At 37.1% G+C, this 13947-nt stretch overlaps 1 protein-coding gene across 4 annotated transcripts in view; it reads left to right on the top strand.

Moving 5' to 3' along the window:
* Positions 1 to 13947, top strand: part of PRKACB (protein kinase cAMP-activated catalytic subunit beta) — a 67703-nt gene that overhangs the window by 35907 nt on the left and 17849 nt on the right. For 2 of the 4 annotated variants that reach the window (XM_058842468.1, XM_058842470.1), the window contains exons 2-3: positions 10582 to 10633; positions 13455 to 13516. In XM_058842468.1, the coding sequence (XP_058698451.1) occupies positions 10627 to 10633; positions 13455 to 13516 (69 nt within the window). In that variant the 5' untranslated portion in view covers positions 10582 to 10626. The remainder of the gene's footprint in view (positions 1 to 10581; positions 10634 to 13454; positions 13517 to 13947) is intronic. The other 2 variants (XM_058842469.1, XM_058842467.1) reach the window with 1 other exon arrangement.

Raw genomic sequence — 13947 nt, 5'->3', positions numbered from 1 at the left:
GCTTAAAGCTTTAGAATAACTACTAGTTGGGTACAAGTCAACAGATAATTCTGGTCTAAGGTTGCCATGGAAACAACCAGTGCTTGATATAATTGAGAACATCTTAAACCCTCCTGGTGTTTGCATGCTTTTTTCCCCTGCCATTTTGAGTTGCTTTAGACATGAATAGGTAGCATTGGTCAGAACAGTAGTAGTTAATGAGCAAAACCAAATACCCGTGTCCTGAATATTGATTTTGATATTCTACTGGTATCTTGTGCTTCGTAGTTTTTTGCATCACAAGGAGCTCATAAGGAAGAGCAGCTCTCTGGATTCTGTGTGCTCTCTTTCTGGTTAGTGTGTTAGTGTATTTAGAGATTGAAGCACTGATTTGGTAGAGATTAACATATTTCATCAATTGTTGGATTAATATTTGGAGCAATATGTTTCTGAAAACTAGCTTTTCAGCATGAATGGTAAGTCTTTTCTATTCCCTTTTGACACATTTTTTGTTCCGTCTTCGCGATCAGGGAAAATCTGCCAGGTTTCCCTTTCTTGTCTGCAGAGCTGCATCGACTGCTGATTTCTTTGTTTTTGTAATCGACTCACTGTGGGTTTCTATGTAAAATTATTAGTCTTAAAGATTTGCAGGTTTTTATTAAACGGTTTGCTTTGCATGACTGGTGTTTAGTGTTTTAAATTTTATTTTAAAGCTTTCTTTTAGAAATATCTGATTTGGACAATTTTGTAATTGTATATATACATGTCTGTTCACTTAGTTTTCTGTGTCACTCATAATAAATTATCTTCTGTGAATTGATACAAATCAGAGAGGCTTTCTGAAATTATTGTATTCATCACCTAAAAATTCTAAATAGGTTTTTGTTGTTTTTTATCTGAACCAGCTTATTCTGCTATGATTCTTAGGCTTCTAAATGCTGGGATGGCAGAATAGTTGAGGTCATTCATGGAAGTAAGGGAGGGGAGTCTCATTTGAAATGAGATCCTGTAATAGATCTAGTAAACTTATCAGGCAGGTATTTACTTTCCAAAACCACTGTGACTACTTAATATAAGGTACTTTGAATATAATGGAATTCTCACTTGTAATATTGAAAGTTGTTTTTTTCAATATGTAGACTCTGTAAATTTGTTTTCTTAGAAAAAATATATCCTTTGAAAATTATTTGCAAAAAGCCCAAATATGCTAGTATCCTAAATGATGCCGTTTTGTTTCAAACAGATAGCCTGAAGCTTTGAAAAATGACTTGAGACAGAGATTTTTTGAAAAGAAAGAGCAATTAATATATGTGGGGTTTGTGTGCATGTGTGCCTCTCTGGTTTTGCTTAATACTACTAATTTAAAAGACCATTTTTACAAAGATTTCACTTGTGTACATGGCATGAGATAAAGACTGGGAGGAGTTATCCCACTGCCTTATCTAATATCAGCTTGTCTATACTTATCACATACAAATGTGTTGAGGTCATCTTCCCCAGAATGGAAAGTGTGGCTGTCATTTCCTTCATGTACAAAGTACAAATGTCAAAACTGATACAGTTATTAAGTCAGTGTTTCAGTACTTTGTACCTACATGATGGAGATTTGTGGTACAGCATCATTCATGGCTGCTTAAGTAAACCTAAATGCAGGCTGTCCCTGAGAGTGGTGTCCCAGCCTAGGGTGTGCTCCCTGCAGGGATGCTGGCAGGTGGGAGCACAACATGGACCTGCTGGAGACTTGGTGTGGCCACACAGCCCACGGGTGGCCTGAACTTGCCCCGCAGGGACACGATGGCATCCCGACATCCTGCCACCACCTGCCCCTGCTCAGCCTCTGGGGGAGGTGGGGGAAAGCGACAGCCTCCCCCATTTCCTCCATGTCACGCGGCTGCCTCGCCTGTTCGTGGAGAGGTCTCTTCTGGGGTCAGAAAGTCTCCACTTTTCACCAGTTGTTACCCGGCTGGGCTTTCCATCACATTTTCCTCTGTTTCTGTTACAGTTAGGTCATAGCACCCACAGGAATTGAGATTTGTGGAAATCAGTTCTGTGAATTCTGAGTTTTGGGTGATTTTTTGTTTGGATATTCTCCTATGATTGAGTCATAAAGGAATAAATTTTACATAGGCTAGGTGGGAAAGAGGTTATAGTTATTTGTAACTTGAACAATTATGTTGATTTTTTTGTTTGTTTAGTGGTGTGGGTTTTGGGGGTGGTGGTACTTCTTTTTAGGGTTGGGGATTTTTTCTTTCTCTTGGGGGTTTATTCTGCAATTTGCATCTGTAGATTTTATTCATCTTGACATACAGGCTCCCAGTTCCATAAAAATAGAAATAAATAGCTACAACTTTCATCAGGTGTTGATTTCCAATCAAAAATACTTATAAATTAGTCTAATTTTGACAAGGAAAAGTGACTATCTTCTGCTCCATCAAGATTAAGTCTTTGCTGTAAACATTTCCCTATTTAAACCACTTATGCTTTTCAATGCATTTTTGTGGCTGGCTTCACTGCAGCAGTGTTACATTGCACCCTGTCAGCAGATAAAATCAGATGCTTTCCCTGTGAAAGATGGCCAAGATGCAAGTGAAACCTTGATGAAAAAATTTTGTATTTTCTTCAATTGCAAGTACAAGTGGCTAATTCTTTTTCCCCTTTTATTTCTTCTTTTTTACCTACCCCAAGAAAGGTCTGGTTATATGATTAGATTTTTTTTTCTGGAACGACTCAAAGGAAAAGCTGTTTTTCTATTTCTTTGGACTTGGACTTTTGTTTTGAACAGCTTGAATAGATAAAACTGTAAGGTCAAGTAATTAATAGCCCCAGTTCCCAGAGGTGAAAGGTATAGTCTGCTAAATCTTCTGTTTCACTAAAAATAGGCTTAATATTCTGAAGTGTCACTAATTACATGACTGGGCTACTATTTTTCAATACTGCAAATATAGAGATAATTGCTGATACAGACATTTGCACTCAAAAGACAGTTACCAGATATGGATGGAGACAGATGGAGCAGTACATGGAAAGGACATGAGCCACACTGTTGGACTCTGCTAAAATGTTGTCCAGTTTTGTGCACACTAGAGCATAGGCGTGTGTAAGGGGTGAAGGGTGAAGGGAGGTAGTATAAATACATTGGTTATATGCACTAAGAACATTTCTAACAGCAAGGGACAAAAAGCAGCAACTGATTATTCCTGTTGCTGAAAAGATTGTAAAAAATGGAAGGATGCCATGGAATTTTGGGTGTCAGAACCGTACATCTTCCTATGTGTGTCTCATGGGACTAATGCTTTCTTCTTTTCAAAAATTCCCCACACTTACCCATTAGCCTCTGACAGCAAACTAGGGTGATTTTTTGGGTGTTAACTTGGGTTCATGTTTTGTTCTAGTTCCTGCGCAAAATATTTGAAAAAGACAACACAAAAGCTGCTGCATTGACATAATTTTTAAAATGCATCACAAAGTGAACAGTCCCTGACAGTGCTTGGTTTGGGGCAGCAGCAAAAAATGAGATTAACAGAATCAGGGTTTCTTCCAAAGGAAAGGGTATTTGGTATGTTGTAATCTTGAACTCTGACTTTAGTCCCTGTTTCATTGCTTACGTATATTTTTTTACCAGAAAGATTTGGTTTTTGCCCTCATTTTTAGTAACATCTCAAATTGTTTATATATTTGTTGCTGGTTACTCTGAGAGTTTCTGTTAGTCCTGCTGTTGTAGGCCAAAGTTCACAGGAGTTTCCCAGCTTTAATTGTGGAGGTTCTTACAGGCAGTTTTGTAACTTGCACAATGTTTTTGGTGTTTTTCTTTATTCATTTTTAGCTGATGACAGTTACCCCAGCCCATTAAAAATTGTGGTTTAATTTCTTTAGCTTTTTTTTTTTTTCCCCACAGGTTTTGCAGTTCAGTTCTGTGCAAGTTTTAGGCATGCCTTTATGCCAAATAAGTGGTGAATTTATCCAGTTTCTCTCTAAAATCTCATTCTTTATCAGAATGGATAATAAACATTCTTACCTACTTTTTGCCTGCCTTAATCCTGAATCAAACAAAAACTCGTTATTCACCCAATGTGTTGAATTGTGAAATGTATTTATTTACATAAGACTTCCTTATTCAGGAAGCCAGTCTCTGCTATTTAAGGGTATAAATGAACTTCTCCTGCTTGGCTGGTTACTGCAGGCAACCCTTTCCTGTAAATATTGAAAACATGTTCTGCAGGAGATATGTCAGTGCAGCAATGTGTCAGAAGCTCAGATCTTGTGAGGAGATGAAGAACTATTTTGCTGATTTACCCTGACAGCTGTGAAGATGTCTTGCTGATCCCAAAGTATCTATATGAGAATTTTTGTGGAGTTTTAATAATGCAAGGGCTGGGACAAGGTAGCTTATGGGAAATGGACTTAGACATGAGTGCCCATAGACCAAGATTGGTGAATCTGCTATTATTTTTATGCCTTGTATTAAATATTTGAAAAAAACAAACAATTAAATAGTTGCTCTTCTCAAGTAACTTGTTAAATGCATCCATACAGTGAACGGCCCCTGCAGTTGTTTAGTTTGGAGTATAAGGAAGAAGTCAGTTTAATAAAACTTCTAAAGGTTATATTTTAAAAGGAAGGGGTATTTGTGCATGAGTATGTGTGGTATTACACCCTGCTTGCAGGGAATTCATTAGTCAATATGCAGGTAAGACCAACTACCTGCAAATTTATGCTTACTGTTAGTAATAATCTAGCAATAAAGCCTGGTCTCAGGGACAGCTGCATGGCAGTTTGTTATCCTTTGTAATCACTGAACTTCTACAAAGAGGAAATGTGGGACAGTGATATGGAGAGGGAAGTGGGTGCTGACCAGAATCTTAATGGTGCAGAGGGGCAGAGAGCTGAACTAGAGGCAATCGGCAGCAGGTGCTGAAAACATTTTTCTTGGTAGGTGGTTTTGACTATAAGGAAAATCTGATTAATTTGTGTATTTGTATTAAGTACTAGAATTTGCTAAAAAACTTTGCTCAAAAATGTGATACATTTACAAGATACTTTATAGTAGTGCCCTAGAAAATGTTGTTCTTGGAACTCATTCTTAAACTGTATTCTTTTTTTTTCTCCCTACATGGTAACCATGGAAATATATGCACTGCAGGAACAAAAGATGTTTGAATTTTCACAATTCTCAAACACTTTTCAGTTTTCTTTGTTATATTGTTAATAATGGTTATATGTCACACAGGAAGGTGGTCTTTTACACTACAGGTCCTGTGGTAGTTGTAACATTTTAGATTATTTGCTGGATAAAGTTCAGCCACAACTATAGAGGATGGTACTGCACAGCTGCAGCTTAATTCCTAATTGCTTACAAGCTACCTCAGTGTATGACAATTGAGTACATTACATGTTAAGATTCTTCACATAGATTTTTTTCTGTATGAACAAATTTTTTAAGTGGGGATTGGGGATGTAATTTTTTACATATACTCCACATAAAAGTAATTGTATTAAACATATACTTCATTAATTTTGAATAAATTTTAAGATAATGGAATTATTCAGTACAATAATTGAAAACCACTAACTTAAAATTAGAGTTATTTCTCAGAAGCCTTTTCAGTAGCCAGAGTGGTGTGTACGTGGTCTTGTCACGCTAGCACAAGCTGATGCCCTTTCAGAAAAGGAGCCGTTCTGTTCCCCATATTTGCCCATTTCCACCCCACTTCTCCCTTCCCTCACCTCAGGAGCAATCATGAGAAGAGAAGAGAAGAGGGAGCTACTTCTCTGGTTGTTCCCTGCCTTCTGCCCATTACTTCTTAGTCTGTGCTGGCTCCCTGACCTGGCTTGGCAGTCAGACACAAGAATGCTTCTGCTCTTCCAAGGCAGGTCATTACAGAAATGCAGGAGTGAGTGACTGACTGTGGGAGGTCAGGACAGGCATGGGGTTTTTTTCAGCCCATACTGAACACTGAACTGTAGCCTGACAAACCAAACTGCTAGTTCTTGGACTTTTAAGCCTCAAATTACATGGATTGTTGCAAAAGAGGAAGCACATTTCCCAATGTGTCATCTCCTTCAATTAATGCTTCAAGGGCACGAAGAAGGTATGAGTGAGACTCCTTTCATTAAACCAAAGCCTAGGTTTAACATATTCCAGAGCTAATTGAGTGATAGTTCTAACTGATCCATTTAGAGAACTGAAACAAAAACCCCAACTCTAATCAATCAGCAGAAGGTTGCTAATAGCACTTTAATTTGAAAGGAAAACTTGGGTAATACAGAGGGGTATCAGCCTGAAGGACCAAAATAACTAAAGGTGGAGTGGAACAGCTCTTGGCCACCAGGAATCTGCAGGCGGCTTTGTCAAATCTTATACATGAATGCTCAGATGAAGATACTCTGCTTGCCAGCATTGAGGAAGTCTTGCATATTATTATTACTTTAGGATTTGAATAATAGATCCTAGGTTGAATCATAAGTTTTGATTGGCTGCTATGGGGTTTTTGGCATTTATCTTCTGTTGAGAGAGAAGTCACTTATCAAAGTATGTGTTCATAAATTTTGATGTATATTGGCTCTGGGTTCTCTTTTAGATTTAGAAAGCAGAGTTTTATCTCATCTGTATATTTTTCTGTGGAAAATTATTCAAGTGGGACATGTATGCATATACAACTCTGCTGAGCACTGCTAGTACAAGATTTGATTTCATTTGTGACTGAAAAAACTTTACTGCTTTGCATTATACATTTGACTTTACTGATTTACATTATACATCTTGGGGGGAGTTAAAATTTCAGAAATTTGTGTCTTAAGTGAGTGTTATTTGGGTTTGGATCTGTCTCCCCAGAGTGGCCCCTGTTATATTTTTTGGCATTAACAGGGTTTACCACCTCTGAAGCAGTACTTTGGTATTTAAGAAAAGATCAAGGGAAAAGACTGAGCATTGGATTTGGAAATGAAATTAATTATATTATCTGTAATAAAAATAGAATGAAGTCAGTCTGACTGTGGCAGTTATATGCAGTAGAGTATCTACTGACTGCTCAGAATTCAACAAAGATCAGTGCTATCTCTGATAGCTGAAAACCTGGCTCCTGTTCTGGTGTGTCTTAATCTGTCACATCTCTTGTGCAGGCTGTTGCTGTGTAGCCAGCCAAGTAAAGAGGTGAACTGGGTTCTTTACAGAGCTCTTAACTGTTTTAACTTTGCTTTTATAAAATTCACAAAATGCTGTTTAGCTCAAGACATGAAAATCATGGACAGGATTAAAATAAGATTTTGCCTGTGATCCAAAATTGAGTTGTAATGGATAAGAGCAATTTGTATTTTATAATTGCTGCATGTTTTAAATTAACTCCTGAGTGTGCTTCTACAAAGATCAGATTCCAGTGTCGTCTTCTAGATTTTAGGCACCACAGCTGTAATTGGTCTTAATTTACTGTTTATCCTGTTTCTCTCCCTTTTTTTCCATGCCTCTCTCTTCTCTTCTTCTTCCCAGTTCTTTCCATTATTCCATAGAAATGTTTATAGTGTACAGTTAGATAATTAGCACTTCCATTTTAATAGCAAGCTTATATTCAGTTAATAATTTTACATGATTGCATGTCTACTAAGAACTTCCAGGTTTTGTATTTCAGCAAATGGACTCTTTCAGAACTACTCCATGTGTTTGGCTCTTTGATTCTGGGAAGTGTTGGATTTTGGTGGTTTGGTTTGGTTTTTTTAACTGAAGGATGGTTCTTATCCATTCCAGCTGGTAAGCTGGTTTGCTCTGCATCACCTATTTTTATCATAATTAGCGTTTAAAGAGAAATATGAAGTCAGAACCTTGCTCTCAAAGTTAAAAACCTTGATAAATGAGATATTCAATTGATGCAGTTCATTTATCTAGCCTTCCCAGAAAAAAGACAGGCTCCTTGCTGGTCAGCTCTTCACAAGAGGACCAGTGGCTGTGCTCAGTGCAGTGTTACAACGAGATGGACTTGCCCTCAACCAGGCTTATATCACCTGGACTCTTTTCACCCACCATTTTCATCTCATGAGAAACAAAGTGCTTTGGTTTTGTTTACACTCTGTTTCAATTATACCATTTTAGTTTGTGCTTTGAAGTGTTTTCCAGCTATTACATTGTTAACTGGTGCTCATACTGCTTCCTCAGAGCTTATAATAATACTTAACACTTAGCTGTGTTCATTTTGAAACAGTGGAGAAACCTTATTTTGAGCCTTTTTATATTATTCCTGTTAATCAAAAGAGAAATTTTAAAAAATTAAGATGACAGGTTAACGGTGTAAGAATGGGACTTGGAACCAGAATCAGAAGCTTCTCACTTGCATTTGAAATATGGTACCATAGCCACAGGATTCACTGAGGTATCTATATACATCTTGATAAAGTTTAAGGCTATAAATACACTTTTTATAAAAATGAAATATACATATACATTTACCAGAATCTCTTAATACATATTCATTTTTCCATTAAATGATTTAATTAAATAGCCCATTTAACTCCAGACTTAAAATGATTATATTACAGTTTTGGAACAAAATTTGAATTGTATTTTGATAAAGGGCATTTTAAATACCAGACAGAGATTGGCATTTAGCACAGCAGATGGGGGTTTGTAGTGGTGCCCAGTGTTTAGTCTTAATCAGTTTAGTTCTTGCTTTCTTGCTGTGAATCCTAGCCAAATACTCTTTTTTCTCCCCTTAAAAAAAAAAGAAAAAAATCCTGGCTTGCTGGCTCTTGTGGGAGATGTGATTGAGAATAACAAATACTGTGCATGTGGGAGGTGGGAGAAAGGCAGAGTAACTCATGGTAACTCTCAGGACTGCTCCATCTGTGACCCCTTTCCCTCTGCTGTCATTGCAATCCTGCAACTGAGAGGTCCTCACCCTCTTGATTTTTTTCAGGAACTTTATTCTGATTCACTTGCCCTTAAACTGTGTTTTAGCTCAAAGTACTCACTACAGTACTCATACCCTTAGTTAACAATTTTTTTATAAGCATGTTAAGTTTTCATAGAAAAGTTGATCAATAAAACAAGCAAGCATATTGTGAACTGTGTGAATGTACTAATAGAGAACAATCTTGTTTGGGGGTGGGCTCAGGGGTGTTTCAGTTTTGTAGCAGAGTGTTTTCATTTGTTTGGGTTTGTTGGTTTGTTTGCTTGGGGTTTTCTTTATTCCTCCTTTGCTGGCATTACCTAGGAATCTCTGGGTTCCTCTTCCCTTAGATCACTGTTCCAGCAGACTTTGCTGCTTATCCTCATGTTGCCTTGGTTCAGTACAGCTCTCCGAAGGCCACCTGTGGCATGGAAGGGAGTAGCTGAGATCTTGTGTTGTAGTGGTTGTAGCACTGCTTCTGACCAAGGTGAACCAAAGCAGGTGCAAGACATTCAGTTGTGGTCCTTGGCCATTATTCCATTTCTTCCCACCTTCTTTTGAATATCACTTGATTTCCTGCTTTGGGTGTTTGTGCTGCATAGAACCTGCCTCTCCTGCCAAGGCTTGCTCATGCTGGTCACAAAGGGCTGGCTTTGTGCTGTGTGCTTGTGCTTGCCTAATCCCTGGGCAGCTGGTGTTTCCTCTCTGCTTTCAACTGGTGCCCTTCCTGCCATGATCAGTTGTTTCTGCTGTGGTCCTTGTGCTGGTGTTGTTACCTGTGCTTTGCTGTCTCCTTCCAATACCTTCCTTTCTTGAGCAACAGCTCCTCCTGCATTGATTTCAGCTTCCTGCACTCTAACTTCTACTGTACCAGTAAACCAGTCTGAGTAGTGTCTGTTGCTGGTCTGTGCATACATTCCTTGCCCCACTCTCATCTTCACTTTGCTCAGCCATAGACAAGTGATCCTTGCTCTTCAGTGTTTATGGGAACCTGTATATCCACATCCTTAGTTCCTTTTTTTCTGACGGTCTTACAAAATTAAATCATACTGATATGGTGTCCATACCAGATCCCTGTGTACATTCCACTTTGCATACAGTAACTTCAGCTGTGCAGTTTAGACTTCTTAAGTTGCTGTTATTGGGTAATAGGACTGAAATCTGATTGAGATATTTTTTTTTTGGAGACTGCTTGCCACTTCTGTGCTATCTACCACATGCCATGCAATTCACACATGCTGTCTTCTGGAACAAAGTGCTAAGTAGTGGGAAGATCACCCGATTACAGGTTTTATTGTGATCCAGCATGCTGTGATGAAGATAGATACACTATTGTTAGCAACAGTTCCGTGGATGTGTATGTCTTGGAATAGATTAATTATTAAAGATGCCAACTTGATCTCCTGAAGTTTTCTAAGCTGTGCTTATTTCTGTGATGCATCATCTCTTTTTTCATACTGATTTTAGCTGCCTTTGGTGATTTTTTTTTTCTTTCTTTGCTCAAACATTCTGTGATTTAGCATGAGTCATTCTGTCTGTGTGGGAAAGGACTGGTTTATTACAGGGTCTGTTCTTGAGTGGGGAGGGGAAAGGGTGGAATGTATTTGTGTTTTCTATGTGTTTGTTGTGGAAATGCATAAAACTTTTTTTTCTTCTTCTCTTTCTTTCCTCTCTTCATCATCTCATCTGTGTGGGTGAATGTTCCTGCAAACCCTTGGGGAACCTATAGAGACGTTTGGTATGCTCATTCCTTCATAAGTGCCCAAAGTCACAGATGCTAGGTACAGTTCAGACTAGAAAAGCAAACAAGAGCCACATCATCACAATGTAAGGTGGCTAAAAATGTGCACTTGAGGAAAACCTCTAAATCATCATTTATTACACTTTTTGTTGGTGTTGTCACAGTAATACCAATGGCCACTTCCACCCAGTTGGCGTAAATTTTTCACTTGAAAGTACTATTGATTAATACATAATTAAATGTGTCCTTCTGTAGCAAGAGCTGCTGTTTTGTGCTTGAGAGATAATTTTCAAAAGTTCAAATTCCAAGTTGTGTTTTGAGAAATGACTGAAGTGCATGTACTTAAATTTCCTAAGTTCTGTTTGAAAGCACCTGCGGAATTGTGTTGAGGCATAGGAGCCAGGTGACCTCTGAAAGTGAGAACCAGGCATAATTTAATCTACTCTCTCATTAGGAAGAAGCTGATTTTAATAAAGCAGAGCACAAAACATGAAACTGAATTTAAAGGACAGTGATTTTCAGATAAGTTATTAGGGTAGCTTTATTTTGAAAATGTATATTCAATGCTGCTTTCTAAGAAAAGAGGGCCAAAGTAAAGTAGAACGAGGTAGGAGTTTTGTTGCAGGAGAGCTTGTGGCTTAGTGGTATTATAGAAATGAGATATTTTTCTCACAAATCCACAATTTGAATATTTCCAGCTGGATCACATTTAGTTCATAAACAGCATTCTTTATTCCATGAGTAGAACAGAGACAAAAATGACTGTAAATGTCATTGTATATTTTTATAAATACTGAGTAGTCATACTTCAATGCAAAATGTGTGGAAACTTAAAATATTTATTTATATGAAGAGAGATGGCATGAGGGATATTTAAGACATATGTACTGTAATAACATGAAAAAACAACACCAATTTCTTTGTGTTTTGGTTGTGCTATATAGTGTTAATGTTAATTTCTAAGCTATAGCCACTAAAGTTTGAAGGCTCAGCTTTTTGGTAATATTAAATATTTTCCTGTTTTTTTTTTCTTGTCATTAAGAGAAAATATTTGTGCTACTTTGACATAAACTGATGTTTGAAAAACTATATCAGTATTCCTCACTTGATCAAGTCCTCTCTGTTCTCCTAATGGAAGAAGGATCATCAAACATGAATTTGGACATTGCTAGCTTCAAATTTTTGTGTTGACAATTATTTCATGCCACAGGAAATACTGTCCTCTCTTCAAATTAGGATAATTTAAAGTCATTAAATGAATAATCTCTTTAACTTAAAAACAAAGGAAATATTTTCTATACACAGGATAAATATGTTAATGTTTTTTGCTGATTAGCCACAAAAATGTCTTTACCTCTCAGTTAGTTTTAATACCCCTTTACCAGTTTCTTTAATATAAACTATGATTTTAGTTATTTTCTTAACCATAAATTTAGAATGCTGAATATGCTCCTCCTCTGTGATATGGCTTGTTTCTCTTAAAATAAGATTGCTGAGTGGATATCATGCTTTAAATACTTTTCTACTGTTGAGGTCAGCCAGAACTTTTGACAACTTTCACAAAATTTCCATTTTATTTTGTACTCCATCAGAGCCAGCGGTAGTGGGAACCATAAACCTCCTTTGAGTGTTTTGTGATAATCAAGTCCCATAACACACCTAAGAAGGGGGGAAAAGGGAAAAAAAGCCAACACTCACAGCCAGCCTTCTTCAGGACTGCTGTTGTTTTTAGTGCTGCTGGAAATGTACCAGTATAAGAAGAGAATTTTTGAAATTTTCTTTGTCAACATTAGTATTCATTGAAAAGTACAAGGAAGTTCTGATTCATCAAATGATTTGTTTACAACCTGTTATAAATCTAAGTTTTTGACAGTCAGAATGTAAAATACAGTTGTTAAAACACAGATTTTTAGATATTGACCAGAATAATCTTGGCATATTGCTGTGTCAATTTTAGCAATTTTTAGCAATTGCTTGTGGCAGAACGTCACAGTACAGAAAAACCACTGTTATTAATGTTGTATTATGTGAAATGATTCAGAGAACACACAACCAGTATGATATTTTCTTGATTCTGTGACTCTTTCAGAACCACAGCAATGTCTGAAACACCTCTCATTAATGACTGTGCATGAAGTAATCCGCATTGATCTGGCTGAGCATTGATACTCAAAAAAAAAAGAGAACAGCTGAGAGATGATCTGAACAAAATATGTTGGTGCACATTTTAAACAGTCATCCAGAATTTTGCCATTATACATTCCTTCAATTTCAATGGAAAATCAATATTAAAACTGCATATTCTCTGACTGTGGGCATGCCTAATGTGCAGTGTTGTTGTAGACCTGTGCTTTGTCTTTGCTTGCAGTAATGCTGTCCATTTGGTCCTTGAGCTTGCAAACAGCCTTTAAATAAAGGTGATGAGGGGAAAAAGCAATGAGATTGACATTACACTCAAGCAGCTGAAAGAAAATGCAATTTATTTAAAGAGCTAAGTCAATCTTTGTGGAATGGCTATTTATAAATGGCAGGTGTTTGGTTTTTTCCCAGCTGAATTAAGAATGTCTAACATCACCTTAAAGCCTGCTTGCCTATAGAGTGTTGTGAGCTATTAGAGCTGGTAAAGTTGAAGTAATTTATGTAGAATGATGTAGTTACTCCAGAAAGCCTAGATATCACCTGGAGATATGGTAGAAGTTCTAGAGACATTGATGCTTGCTTTCATCCATGGTGAAAATAGCATATTATGAATTGAAGAAAGAAGTTGATAATGAAGTTTATGTATTTTGTTAACAAAGCATCTCAGTTGCTCCCAGAATGAATTCTATTAATTGAAATATACTTTTTTTGTATATTTTCAGTGAAAGAGTTCCTAGCCAAAGCCAAAGAAGACTTTTTAAGAAAATGGGAAAGCCCCCCTCAGGTATCGCTCATTTAAGGATTCAGTAATTTTCTGTATTGAATTTTTTGGATAACGTTATCAGTATATTATTAGTCTGTTAATAAGTAGTGCAGAAAACAATAATAATTTAATGCAATTTGTAAAGGAGTTGCAGGTTTTTTTAATGCCAGTTTTGTCACTTTTCATTGAAGTTTATCAACAAAGATTCTCAGGTCTTCTCCAGATCTGAGCTGATGAAATGCTCCCACTGAACAACATTTTCTCTTATGAGAATGATGTTCACAGTCAACATGACAAGACTCAAAATCTATTGGCATGTTTTTAGTTGGCTTTTTTTAATAACCAGAAGCATTGGCACATCTGCAATTTACCACGTTAATAGTTTTCTCTGAGATAGTAAGTGGAATTAAGCATATTAAGACTACTGCATAGGGCTTGGGAACAGGTTAAGG

Source organism: Poecile atricapillus, chromosome 7 (genome assembly GCF_030490865.1).
Source record: "Poecile atricapillus isolate bPoeAtr1 chromosome 7, bPoeAtr1.hap1, whole genome shotgun sequence".
In the NCBI taxonomy this organism is placed as follows: domain Eukaryota; kingdom Metazoa; phylum Chordata; class Aves; order Passeriformes; family Paridae; genus Poecile; species Poecile atricapillus.
The sequence above is the reverse complement of the archived record's forward strand: the minus strand, read 5'-3'. Positions and strand labels throughout refer to the sequence as shown.